Genomic DNA, 14,790 nt, shown 5'->3' with positions numbered 1-14,790 from the left:
AACCATGAAACTGTGCTTTTTGAAGGGTGATTTTCATGTAACGTGATGTATATCAAAAATAATTACACAATAGTACTTGTAATCATGTAGATACTGAGGGATGGGGTATCAGGAATCAACTTAGAGACATTACATCAGGTAATGACAGTTCTTGATCTCAAAAAGATGCAATATTTCACATGTTTCTCCTCCTAAGTCTTCAAGTAAATCCACTGCAAGACAGTAACAGCCTCTGATGTGTCGAGGCACTTGTGAAGAGCTCACATAATGACATTTCAGCATGTAGTCACTTGCTAAATAGACAGCAGACTCTCTTTGGTGGCGGCTCAATTCTAAATCCTTAAATAAAAGTAATTCTGAGATAGAACAAGGTCACACACTGGAAATAAATTCCATCATTTTAAGTTTCTTCCTCTGAGATGTTAATGAGAAAGAAGCTGCTCTGCATAACATGAACATATTTCCAAATTCACAGTGACATTATTGGCAGGATCAGAAGCAACTGAAAAAAAATCAAACTCTTCCCCTTCCCACTCCTTACCATCACCTCAAAATTTCAAAACACTTGGATCCACGTAAGTGATTCAGTACTACAAAAATCTGTTGTTGATGAAACATGTTTTAATGAGGTCCTGGTAATACTTTCACAACTAAACTTCCTCCAGAAGAATCAACCATGCAACATTGATTAGTGTCAGCTTTCAAGCATACTTACCCAGACCATGAAAACAAAGATATTGTCTAGAGACTCAGATTGAAGTGCCTTTGCCCAGCTTTCTTATCAGTGTTCCCCGTTCTTACCTTTTGATATTTTATGTCAAGTCACACCACAACTGCCTATTTGAGCAGACCAGGCAAACAAAATCAGTGAACCTTGATCTGTAACCTAACCAATAAAATCCCCAAAAGAGTCTCTTGTGGAATGAGTACAGGCAGATATCTTCAAATTAAATCATTCTCTATTTTTCTACTTTTCTGGCATTTCAAAGAAACAGAGCATGTTTAAGTTTAGATAAAAAGATTTATTTTCATGTTTTTCAAAATGACACAAGGGTCAGGGCGTGGGAGAGCTACTGGGATCTTTGGTGGTGGAGAATGGGCACTGGCGGAGGGATGGGTACTCAATCATTGTATGACTGAAACCCAAGCACGAAAGTTTGGAAGTCTACAACTGTACCTCATGGTGTTTTACTGTAGCACTGTAGCACTGTCCTCCCTTTGTTCATTGATTTGCTCAAGCAGGCCCAGTAACATCTCCATTGTGAGACTTTGTTGTTACTGCATTTGTCTTGCATGCAGTGTTTCACTAATTAAAAAAAAGAATTAAAAAATTTAAATGATTGTATGCCTCAGCCTTTTAACTCTGAGCTGACTTGACACAATGTCACAGATTGTATACTCTGTGTGAGAAGCCTGATACCAGGTCCTAGGCAATACCACGTGCTAATTACAGAATAGAGTTCCCAGAATGTTCTGCTTCTTCTCACGTGACATTTTTTGCCCCCACCCTAAACCCCACACCATTTTCCCTATGGATTGTGGACAACTGGAAGAGACAAAGCCCTGGTAGTTGATGTACAGGTTTTACTGAAACTATTCTTGAACAAAAAGATTTGATAAGGGACATTTTTCAGGGTTTTAGATACATCTTCCTACTCTAAATTTAATGGTTTTTTAAATATGACTAACAATAATATGCTAATGTGCACAAGATATCCCCATCTTTGAGATCATATGGATGTCTTAAGTTTAGGTTTAGGATACCTTTTACACATTAGCCTCAAGAACAAATAGTAATTTTATATTTTGAGTAGGTCACTTTCAAACCAGAGTCTTGTATGAACAGACACTTGGCACTAAACACTTCTTTCCTCAAACCGAAGACTGATGGAATTTAAACCTTATTCTATATCAGAACCTCCAGGTGAGTTTGTTAAAAATACAGTTCCCAAGGTACACTCTCCCACCTCAAGAATTTGACTCAGTAGGTCTGGGGAGATCCCCAGGAAACCACAGGTCACAGGAATACAGTGATTCTGATAAAGATGGTAAAGAATAGAACCTTTGGCTAAACCTGCCTTAGAACTGTGCAGTCACTGAAGAGATATCCAGTTAACTTGAAACTATTGTCAGAGAACCCGGGAATGTTTGTGTCTACTTGGGCTGATACATCTGACTTAAAGATCCCTGTGGAGTATTTCTGATAGCTATAAGATGAGTTAGTATTTGGTGTTTCTGGTTATATTTGGCTTGTTGAATGACACTGATGACTCTTTGTTTGCTTTTACTTGCCACTCGTGGATATGTTGTGCACCCTAGAAACAGAGATACCAGACATAGGTAAGCAAATCATAAGGTCTGATCAATGTCCCTTCTTGCCTAAGGGGCCACCTCCTAACCATGTATTAATGGCAAAATCTTACTTCTTAAATGAGGTTTAAAGGAGTAATGTGAATGTTAATTTGAATAACTCAGGTGTCTTCCAAAACAAAAGAATGTCAGTGAGTAGGAACTTGCTGAAGCCTATACCACAAAAGATAGTAAGAAAGGTGCGAGTTGGAAGCCTGGACTTTATGTGAAAGCAAGGCCTTAAGTCTCATTGTGTTTTCCTTAGATGTTGCTACAAATGATCCGATAATTTAATTAGATTCAATGGGTTCCTGCTGTACACAAAAGTTATATGACGTTTTTCTAATATTCAGAAATATATTTGATATGTATAGTAAGAGAGAGATCATGATAAGCCTCTTTAGTAAGACTTTTCCTTTTTCCTTATATGTGACCTGAAAATTTCTATTTCTTATGACCAAAAAGAAATAATGGAAAACTTAAAACTGACCACTTACCAAGAATGCCATATAGTTCTGAAATTAATCACAATGAGTATTTCAATTCAATTTGCTTGTGCATTACACTTGTCAAAACTGTTCTAAATTACCTGAAATTGCAAAGGAGAAATTTTGAATCTATTCACTTCTGAATGCCAATTACCATCAAATGGCACTGCTAAGGATTTTAATATGGATTTTGTTTGGGAGATTCCCCTTCCTAAATGCCGGTGTGTGAGCTCAGCCTTACTGATTTGGCATAACGGATTCTTTAAGAAATTTAGGTTTGTTGTCAAATCACTTATCAGTAAAGTGTCACATGATATTAATTATAAATATTAATTGCCCATTTAACAATCTATGTGATTTTAAATAGCAAGAATAAAGTGATCTCTACTAAATTGAAGAGCATTGCCCAAATATCTAAATAGAAGGGCATTACTCAAATGTAAGACTAACCTGAGGTAACAAGTCTAATACTGAAGTCATGAAATAAATCATATCTAAAATTATAAAATATGATTAAAACTTTTACTCCAGAACTCTTTGCTATGAAATGCCTTGTCTGATATGGCTACCTAATTGATGCTTGAAATTATAAAACTCTTAGAATGTAGTCCAATAGTTTTGCTTTCTCAGATATAGCATGTTTTCAGAAAGTAAGAAAAGTCTCAAAAGAGTTGAAGTGCACTTGGGAAATGGTGTGAATGGCAAGAAATTACACCTCAATATAGGAGACCTACTTGACAGTTGGCTATCAAGAAAATAACATTAATCAAGTTTGAATTTGTTATGTTGAGCTATTCCATTTCCTAAAGGCCAGTGTGCAAAGTTTGAGGACAGCTTCCCTGGCAGAATACAATGTGTTGTTAGTTAGAAGAAGGCAGGGGTGCTGATATTTTTATACCACCTTCAGAACAAGAGTATTCAGAAGGTATTTTGCACGCAGTCACATATGATTTAATCAAATCTTAGTCTAGGCACAGGCTTGTTAGTGACCCTGGGCAAGCCCCCTATGTGTCTGGGTTTCCCCAGCTGAGATTCGAAAAGAATGACAATTCTAACTTCCCTCACAGGCACATTGGGGATATTCAATAATAAATGAATGTAATGCATTCCAAAGTGCTTTTGTGTGAATAGCATTCCTCTTGAAAAAATAGCCTATGGACTTTTTCTAAACAATACAAGATTAATCTGGCTCAGTTGAAACTTCCATAAACTGGCTACCAAAGTACTAAAACTTGTTTCAGAGAAAGATTGTGACCCTCTCTTTATTCTAGAGAGGTCTAAGGACACCTTAAAAACTTTTATTCTGTATAAAAACTTTAACCAAATGTGTGAAAACTTTTATTCAACCTCCTATTTAAGTGATCTCTGCTACATAGATGCCTTGAATCCAGAATGGACCCCAGAATCCATTTGTCTGGTATGGCTGCCAAATGGATTCTGTGGTCTTTGGGGTGCTTTACAGTTTATTTGCAGCAGCTGCCATAGTGATTCCAGGGCTGATGATGTCCCTTAAAATCTATTGGATTTTCTTATTTGAGGATGGTAAGTAAGAAAAAATCAAGTATTCCAATTAGGTCTGATTTCTCCCCCTATTAGAACTATAAACTGCATCCTAAGTAAGTACTTGCTACCCTTACTATCATTAGCATACATAAATATGCTTAGAGGGCTAATACAATCAGATCAGAAGCATGTCATCCTTAAGGGTGTCTTAATTACTTTGAGAACCCTCTTCCCTTCATTTTTCTTGACTAAATAGCTAAGACTCTTCCATGTCTTAGTTAATTTAATATCCTACTATTCAATTTGAGGCTCAATAATGACCAGATCAAGCACAATTGGGGCCGAGAATTGAAAAATGAATATGGCAAAAGTGGAGTGGGAGTATATGGAGAAAAAATAATACTCATGCCCAATGCCACACAGATCTTTGTTTCTTATACCATTATCCAATATAAGAAAACATACAGAGACCCTTAAATAAATTACTCTGCCTACTGTAGAAATGGTTGTACAAGATAAGTCTGCAGCAGCTTTTAGCTCAGAAAAGTAGGAAGTGCTCAAAAAATAACCCCATGTTAATGCGCACATTAAAGGAGCACATAAGCCAATAACAGAAAGAGCTTCCTATGGCTAACATTGGAAAACTTAAGAAACAGAACTAAGTAACAATAGATTTTAATGAAAAATATAAAATAAATATCCATGAGCCCATACTGCTATATATAAATGGTTAGATTTACAAATGTCAGAGAAGAATTAAAACTCTCATACAGGAGAATTACACATATTCTTTGTATTCTACTCTCAGGAGCTGGAATGTAATTCTCTACTTAAGTATTGCCTATACAGAATGACTTCTTTTAAAAATGTACAAAATGTAGATTTGGGGAAAAAGAATAAATCTATAGTGGGGGAAATTAATGCATGCTACCTCAGCCAGGCAATCAAATTACACATCAGCAATACTAAGTCACGTTGATACTGTGTGCCCTTGATTGAATTTGATGAGAATAGCACTTTACCCCAGAAATCTATAACCCATGTATAGCTATGAAGGAAAAAAATTAAGAACACTCCAGTGATTAAGAAACTGACCAATAACCATTAAAAGTGTAAGGGTTGTCAAAATCTAAAACAAGACTGAAACTTTCACAGATCATAGGGGCCTAAAGAGTGATGATACTAAATACAATTTTGTGTCCTAGATATAATTTTGGAGCAGAAAACGTACATAAATTAGAAAAAAGAAACTAATTCAGAAAATTATTTTTAAATAATCTTAATACTAGGTCTTGTGTCACTCTTTTCTGTTCAAATTTCTTCCTCTCTTTTATTTCTGTCGTTATAATTCAGGTTAGTACAGTTATTGTCTATCTACTGACACTAGACTGTGAGTTTTCTTTCTTTGTTTCATTGTTTGTTTTGTGGCCACACCCAGAAGTATTCAGGAGCTACTCCTGACTCTGAGCTCAGGGATCACTCCTGGCAGTGCTCAGGGGATCTATGTGGTGCTGGCAATTGAGCCAGGGTCAAGGAATGTGACTTAACCCCTGTATCCCTCCAACTGTGAAAGAAAGGAGATGTATCTAGCAAGCACACAAATATATTTCTAGAAAGTAACACAGCATTTGGACACATTGCATTTAGAGAGTACAAAAGTTAATGAATAAACACATAATAAGGAAATGCTACCAAGGAAAGAGTTTGGGAGTGACATGATGGGGTTTTAGCCTAATGACAGTAAAAATGAGAAAAAAAAAACAGGTTGAGGTAGTGTTTAAGAGGTAGATATATTGCTGAATATGAGGAATGATGAAAAGAGGGAAGAGAAAACAAATGTCTTGTTTCTGGATTTGTCAACTGGATATGAAAAGGAATGCTAGTCACATTAGAAATAAATAAGAAATGGTTTCCTTCTTCCAGGTCCCCATGTTTATTTAGGGAAAGAGAGATATAAATATAAAAAGAATATTTATATACATACACATATATATAATTCCCAGAAGAGAGGTAAGCATAATGCAAATGACCTACATTTAGGGAAGAATTTTTTCAGATGATGCCTGGGTAATTCTTAAAATGTTTGTGAGAATTTATTAAGATTAAAAGGCTAATAAAGCACATCAAAATTTTTAAAATATTTTACAAATGACTTTGGAACCATTGTAGGAAAAATAGGCATAAGATTTCAAGAGCACTTCATATGGCAGGGATATAGAAAATATTCCTGTGAGAGATGATGAGAGTAAGAACAAATATAATAGAAAGTAAGAGATGGTTCTAACAGCGAATTTCAGGCACAACTGCATTTGGAACATATAAGTAAGTAAGTGTAAGTTTTACTTACAGGTTTGGTATTTGGATGATAACAATAGTACATGATCCTTAGTTTCAAAGAAAGTATCCATCAAACAAAAGATTTTGTAGTCATCAAAAAGCAAATTATAAAGGATCATAATTAATGAATTATTTCAGTCATGTATGCAGTAAAAATAATATAAAAGATCCATTGGGTATATATAAGTGATAAATTTCAGAAATTCTAAAATCCAAGCCATGTCATTGTAGCATCATATTTAGGTATAGGGCTGATTGTTATTATTACCCCTAAAAGGTCAAATATATTCTGTTCTGTTCTGTCCTGGGGAAGAAATAAATTATAGAAGTGTTGTGGTCAGCTAAAAAAAATGGAAATTTAGGAGAAAACATTTGACAGTGTAGTTCCAGCAAAGCCCTTCCTTAGCAAGACTCCTCTGTACATGTCTTTCAATTTACAATAGGAGCTTGGAAGAATCATAGTGCCCCAAGTGTGATAGTAAGACCAGAAGAAAAGGAGTAGTTTTGTGAGGGAAGAGTAAAGCAGAGATAGACAATAACTCCTATTTGGGGATGAGTTTGAGGTGACTGAGACATCCAGGCATCCACATAGGAAGTAATTGAAGAATGAAAGGTATGTATGAGAAAAATTTTATCTTACTATTTTCTTTCACCCTTTTCTTTCTATCCCCAAATAGATGCTATTGAGATATCAGCAGCATTACAGGTTATCAGTACACACTGTTTTTCTACCCAAGCCCATTACTAGAAAAACAAAGAGGTATCCATGTCCTCAGTACATTAGAAGGAATATGAATTCATTCTTTCATCTTTTCAGAGACTTTTCCATCTATGATAAAAGGCAGACCCTGAGGAGGGGGGATGTATATGGAATAAATTGCTTTAAATAATTTCACTTTTGTCTTCCTTAGCACAAGTCCAGCTCACAAATACTATCTGGCTATGGACCCTATGTCTGAATCACTTTATCTATCAGACACAAACACCCGAAAAGTCTACAAGTTGAAATCTCTTGTGGAGACTAAAGATCTGTCGAAGAATTTTGAAGTGGTTGCAGGAACAGGTGAACAATGTCTTCCCTTTGACCAGAGTCACTGTGGAGATGGAGGAAGAGCTTCAGAAGCTTCACTGAACAGTCCTCGAGGTAAAAAAAAAAACAGTATTCACCTAAAGACTTAATTTGACTTCATAAAATTCTTACACTGTTGATACATTGTGTCCATTCATCTCTATAGTCTGTCTCTGACATCCATGAGGTCTCCCCTGAAAACAGGCATATTGAGAACTAATTTATAACCAATATGAATTAGTTCTAGTCATGAAAGCTTTAATATTTAAGTGTCTCTTTTCTGATGGGCAAATAATTACTAACAGTATATTCTGAATGTCGTTTCTTCCTGATACCCCTGCCTTTTCTAGGAACAATTACCTAGAAATTCCTTATAGTGTGACAGCGAAAGGGTTCACTCCTGGCCCAGCAAAGATCCTCAAAGTCAAATTTTAACACTGTGACTTACTCCAGTTGTAAATTAAACTATGCTCACCTCATACACAGTTATGTTAAATATCTAAAACTATACATTCTTGGCTTGTGCTTAACAACCAACCTTTAATGAACCTTTGATTCATTATATTCAGTCACTTTAAAATTCATTCATTTTTCAGTCTATATAAACTGCAAGACAACAAAGTACTTTTTTACCTTTTGTAGAAGCTTAGCCTTTTCATTGAATTACTGTGGGACACACAGTTACAAAATTGTTCATGTTTGGGTTTCAATTATACAATTTTCCATCACCCATCCCTTAACAGTGTGCATTTTCCACCACCAATGTCTCCAGTTTTCCTCCCCTCCATTTTTTTTTCCCCTTTATTTTATTTTATTTTATTTTTTTTAAAGTTGTAGATTTACAATTTTTTGTGCTTTGGTTTCAATTATACAATGATCAGATACCCATCCCTCCACCAGTGCCCATTTTCCACCACCATGGATAATATCCCTCCCACCCCCATCCCCCCATCCCCCCGTCTCTGTGGCAGGGCAATCCCCTGTGTTCTCTCTCTCCTTTTGGGTGTTGTGGTCTGCAAAAGAGGCATTGAGTGGCAAACATGTTCAGTCCATAGTCTACTTTCGACATGCATCTCCCCTCCTGGGAGGATCCTCCAAACATCCTTTATTTGGTGCTCCCTTCTCTATCTGAATAGCCCTTTCCTCTAGGATACCCGGCTGGCCTCTAAGTTATGGAGTAATCCTCCTGGTGCTGATCTCAGCTATTCTTGGGTATTAATCTCATACTTTGTTACTTTATATCCCCCAGATGAATGCAATCTTTCTATGTCTATCCCTCTCTTTCTGACTCATTTCGCTTAGCATGATACTTTCCATATTGTACCACTTGTATGTAAAGTTCATGACTTCATCTTTTCTAACAGATACATAGTACTCCATTGTGTAGATGTACCAAAGTTTCTTTAACCAGTCATCTGTTCTTGGGCATTCAGGTTTCTTCCAGTTTCTGGCTATTGTAAAGAGGGCTGCAATGAACAAACAAGTGCAGATGTCACTTCGACTATACATTTTTGCCTCTCTGGGATATATTCCCAGGAGTGGTATTGCTGGGTCAAATGGGAGCTCAATTTCTAATTTTTTGAGAATCGTCCATACTGTTTTCCAGAAGGGCTGAACCAGTGGACATTCCCACCAACAGTGAAGGAGTGTCCCTTTCTCGCCACATCCACGCCAGCATCGGTTGCTTTTGTTCTTTTGAATGTGGGCCAGTCTCTGAGGTGTGAGATGGTATCTCATTGTGGTTTTGATCTGGCAGGCACTTTTCTTCTCCTCTCTCTGTCTCTCTCTCTCTTTCTTTCTCTCTATTCCCCCTCTCTTTCTCTTGCTTGCTCTCTCTCTCTCTTGTTCTCTTTCCTTTTGGACATTATAGACTTACTTTTATCTGTCCTAAATTAACTTCTCAGTTATCAAGGACCAAGTTTAAATTCTATCATTTGGGATATAATTTAGCAAGTCTGTATTGACCCAATCAACTTTATGCTAAAGATTTGAATCATATCCCCATCTTAAGACACTAAGTTGTCCTAAGTTGACTTTGTGTGTATGTGTGTATTTGAGGGCCATACCTGCTGGTGCTCAGAGCTTACTCCTGGCTTTGTGCTCAGGAATCACTCCGGTTGGTGCTTGAGGGATCATTTATAGTGAAATGGGGTGGGTTCATGCAATACTACATGATGCCTGGGTTGGATTCCTTAACAACTATACATTTCTCTGACTTGGATAGGCAACTTTTAAGTCTATATCATCTACCGTCTCTCCTTATCATTATTCTCTGTCCAATATGATGGTGTGTCTGCGTTCTTAAATATTAGATTCTATCAAATACTTATTTAGTAAATTTTAAGAATCTAATATATTTAACTATTACACAAATAATACATAGTTTTGCAGAAAACTTACAAAAGAGACAATGAATGCAAATAATATGTGTGATTAAATCATCCATTATCCTACCACATATAGAAATGCCTTAATGTATATGCTTCTATACTTAAATGTTTTGCTTAATAATGAAATCATGTTATAGGACGATATTCTAAAATATATTTTTCACACTTAGTGCATTATCTGCAATGCCAAATGTATTTTATTTGTCAAATGATCACTTATTATTTCAGATATTAAGGGACTACTTTTTAGCCATTTGATGTTTGCTATACATGGGTATTAACTTTCAACAATGGTCAGAGCTTAAAGCCTTTCCTTATTAAATGTCATATTCAAGGCCTAAGTGTTTCACAGAGCCCTCTGACTCATCTCAGCTCATTAAATCTAAATTTACTAAACAGTATCTGTATAAACCTATTGTCTCTTGATTATCTTTGACCTCTTTTACTTTATTGTTTTTGCTTTCACGAATGGAAGGTATTTTTATTACTAGGTAAACAACTTAAGATAAAAAATGTCTAATATTGCTCTTGAATCTTTCCCACTTTGTGTCAGTAATATCAAGTACAGTGTGGGATCCACTCCATCTAACTGTATAATTGATCAACTAAGTAATTCTTAATCTATGCCAGCTGCCCTAAAAGGAATTTTAATGGCGCTTAAAGGGGATGATCTTTATTCCTTATGGTAACATAGGCCTTATGTGCACAAACACAACTATGTTGGTGATTAGAAATGTTTCTTTTTTCTCTAGTGCCAGCTCTCATTCCTTACATAGAGCTTATCTATAGTCTCATATATATAAACACACATTATATATATATATATACATACATATATATATATATATATATATATATATGAGTGAATATGTAACTCAGGTACAACATAAAATCAGCTCACATTTCAAGGGAAAATATCAGGCCAGGTCTCACCTTTTATACAGATTTAAATCTCCTGCAGATATTATAAGTGTTTCTGCATAAGAAACCAGGAAGAATCAGGCTTGTATTGTGCTTAAAATTGACATCCTCCTGAGTGCTGTTAGTATGAAAACCACTCATCTCACCTACTGCATTCAACCTGCCATCTAGACGATGAATATCTTGACTTTTCCAAATAAAGCAAATAATTGGTTCACTACGCTTTTTTCCCTAGGAAAGCAGCAATAATAGAGTCCTGATGAACGGGATTTACATGAACTCTTGAGGCATCAGTAATGAGAGTGCTAAAATTTATACATCTATTAAAGTTAATATTAAACTAAGTTTTTCTTCCTGTCAGAACTAGTAGTTCATTTTCTCTGACTTGATTTACTCATATTCCTTTCCAAGAGTGCCCTTTACAAAAATCCAAGACATGTTATTCATCCCAAAGCTATACAGGGCCCTAAGAACGTCTGGCCCAATACTCCAGCTGCTGAATTTCTAATCCATACTAGACAGCTTTCACATAAGATACTGAGGCTCCTGTCAGCAACATCTGCCCGGAATCAGTGTGTTAAAGAGGATATCTAAAGGAAGAGAACGTGCTCACACTAAGTGTCCACCTCATCTCCTTCAGCAATGTTAACAGTGTTTTAAGGTCCTCTAGTGATCTTCAAAATCATTCAGATAGCAGTACCTATGCTCTGAAAATGCTGGTCAGAAACTAAGGTATTGAGCTACCACTTCTTATCTCCAAGCTGAGTAAAGACAGCATTTACCCTTGGCAGTGAGCCAGATGTGAGATTCTCATTATAAGGAATGCTGCAGGGCAATTTCATAGACTTCTGCAGAAGAAAAAAACATGTAAGAAATCATTAAAGCATAGTGTGTAAATTGAGAGAAGAGTATTACTAATTGCTAATTACATCTTTGAGGTTCTCCTGCAGGTTCTTTGTCTCAAAAAAAGCTCAATTTGTTTGTTTTTGTTTGTTTGTTTTTTACTTCCCAAATGCCATGTACATCTCCTTCTTCTTCCTCCCCTCTTAGAAGACAGCAACCATTTAATGGATTTCTTTAGGACAGGATTGAGTTTTCTCTCTACATAGAAGCTAATAGAGAAAAAGCTGTAGATCAGTAGAGAATGAAAATGTACACCTAGGGAGTACCATTTCTAGGTTAGAAAAGAGAGCTTGCTCTAGACTTTATCAAGCAACATATTGCAATTATAGGCAGCTCTCTAACATGTCCTTAATTATGCAAGGTAAATAAAATAAGTGTTAATCTGGAAAACAGCTAATTTGTTTTTGGAATTTAAAAATAGAATGAAATAAATTTTGCTTTTGAAATCATTCTTCCTAAAATGAAAATAATCAAATGCAACTAAAACTCATCCATTAAAGGTAAAAGGTCAATAGCCATGGGATTTTTTGAGAAATGATAGAAAATTACGATGACTATCAGATTAAGGAAACTATATTTTCCTGTTCAGCCTATATACTGCCAGCTTTCCTCTGAATGTCTCTGTATGTTACCATGCCCTAGTGTGGTTTCATTTCCCAAATGCTACAATAGACAGTGATGCCAAAGACTCTGTACATTGTGTATTTAAACAATGGGTTCTGAGATTCCTCAGTTGTAAACAGTAGGGCTAGGGATGATATCCCTCCAATTGTAATGTACTGAAATAACTACAGCTAGAGATGGAGTGATAGTATAGCAGTTAAGGTGCTTCTCTTGCATGTATAAGACCTGGGTTTAATCCCTGGCACAGTATATGGTTCCCAGATCCCCCCTGGAATGATGCCTGAGTGGAGATCCAGGAGTAAACCCTGTGCACAAACCTAAATAAATAAATAAAATACAGCTGTAAGTCACTGAGTGCATAGAGTGCATATTGTGCGCTAGATATTTTACACAGAGTATTTATAATCTTCACATAATGCACAAGGTAGCTATTACCCCTCATTGACTAGATAAGGAAACAGAGTTCTGGGTTAAGAAATTGATGCAACTAGACTGAGCATTTGCTTTGTGTGCAGAAGGCCAGGGGCCCTATCTCTGGCACCACATGGCTCCCTGAGCACCAATGGGAGAAACCCTCAAGCACAAATCTGGAAATAGATGCCAAGAAATAAAAATGACCAAATAGGGTTTCAGGATGTAGTTCAATAGTAGAATTCTTATTTATATATGTGACACTCTAGGTTTGATACCTGCCACTGCAAAACATAAAGGAAGGGAGGGCTTGACTGATAACAGGTCCCATCATTTAGAGATAATACAGAAATTAAACCAGATCTTCCTAATTCCAAAAGCAGTGATGCAAAAACAATTTTAAAATGACCCCATAATCCCACACTATACTATACTACCCACCTTTAAGCCAATATTAATACTTTCTGTCATCTTCTCTAAATGGGTCAGAAATATTGAAAATTTATTTTCAACATAATGACATGTATTCACTGGGCTGGAATTATAGCACAGCAGGTAAGGCGTTTGCCTTGCAAGAGGCCAACATGGCCTACCTGAGTTTGATTCCTCTGCCCCTCTCGGAGAGCCAGGCAAGCTATCAAGAGTATCTCGCCTGCACGGCAAAGCCTGGCAAGCTACCCGTGACATATTCAATATGCCAAACACAGTAACAGTTGTCACAATGGAGACGTTACTGGGCCTGCTTGAGCAAATCAATGAACAACGGGAGGACAGTAACAGTGACAGTGACATGTATTCACTAGGAACAAAATAGATATATTTGCATGTTAGATACTTTTAGTCTAGTTTTCCTTTCCTTTTAAAACTGTTCTTCTGGGGCTGGAGTGATAGTACTGCGGGTAGGGCATTTGCCTTGCACGTGGTCAACCCGGGTTCAATTCCCAGCATCCCACATGGTCCCCTGAGCACCGCCAGAAGTAATTCCTGAGTGCAGAGCCAGGAGTAACCCCTGTGCATCGCCAGGTGTGACCCAAGAAGAAAAAAAAACTATTCTTCTGATTTTACATATGTAGTAGTATACTAATTTGTACACTGCATAATTTTTATGTATGTTTTGCTATAAGAATTCAAATAAATATTCAGAAAATTTGTCACATCTCTTCAGAATATTCTGTAGTTAGGAATTTCAACTTTGTGTTAAGTAATTACAGCAGGAAACCTTCACCTTATTAAATTTCTTGAATGCAACTGGCAACATTTTGTTTAAATTAAAAATTGAAGTGTACTTAATAGAGTCACTCATAAGATAGCCCTAAGGTAGTTTTCCTAGGATTAATTCTCTATCTGATCCAATATTTCCATTTTGATTCAAATCTTGGTAAAGAGAAATATTTCCCTTTTTCCCATCAATACTTCAATATAAGGAAACACTGAAAAGTTTATAAAAAATGCTAAACCCTAGCATTGTATACGAGTTTGAATTGACTTTGAAAGATGCTTTTAAAACATGCATGGATGATGTAGTTGAAACTTAGGTTTCATTTATTATTTTTACTGCAACTTTCTTTAATTCTACAGAGAACTCAAACTAATGAGTCATGTAATAGATGACCAAGTACTTAAGCAGAATGTGAAATGGTACTAGGTGGGGATATAAAATAAAATTCGCGACAAGCTGAATACATTTATTTTTTTAAGTATATACAGAGGTTGAAGGAGTGACTGGATGAGATGAAATTAATCAGTGACTTAATTTGGTTCTCTTAGACATCACCTCAGATTATATCTCTATTTT

General features: G+C 36.2%; 1 protein-coding gene across 1 annotated transcript in view; it reads left to right on the top strand.

Annotated features, from left to right (window-relative positions):
- The window catches only part of TENM1 (teneurin transmembrane protein 1), a 784,494-nt gene that overhangs the window by 609,416 nt on the left and 160,288 nt on the right, over positions 1 to 14,790 (top strand). Inside the window, exons 21-22 of the mRNA XM_056107733.1 lie at positions 2,320 to 2,340; positions 7,589 to 7,821. Coding sequence (XP_055963708.1) covers positions 2,320 to 2,340; positions 7,589 to 7,821 — 254 coding nt within the window. The remainder of the gene's footprint in view (positions 1 to 2,319; positions 2,341 to 7,588; positions 7,822 to 14,790) is intronic.

This window comes from Sorex fumeus, unplaced genomic scaffold, assembly GCF_029834395.1.
Source record: "Sorex fumeus unplaced genomic scaffold, SorFum_2.1 ptg000171l, whole genome shotgun sequence".
NCBI classification, from domain to species: domain Eukaryota; kingdom Metazoa; phylum Chordata; class Mammalia; order Eulipotyphla; family Soricidae; genus Sorex; species Sorex fumeus.
This window is presented reverse-complemented; position numbering and strand designations above follow the sequence as displayed.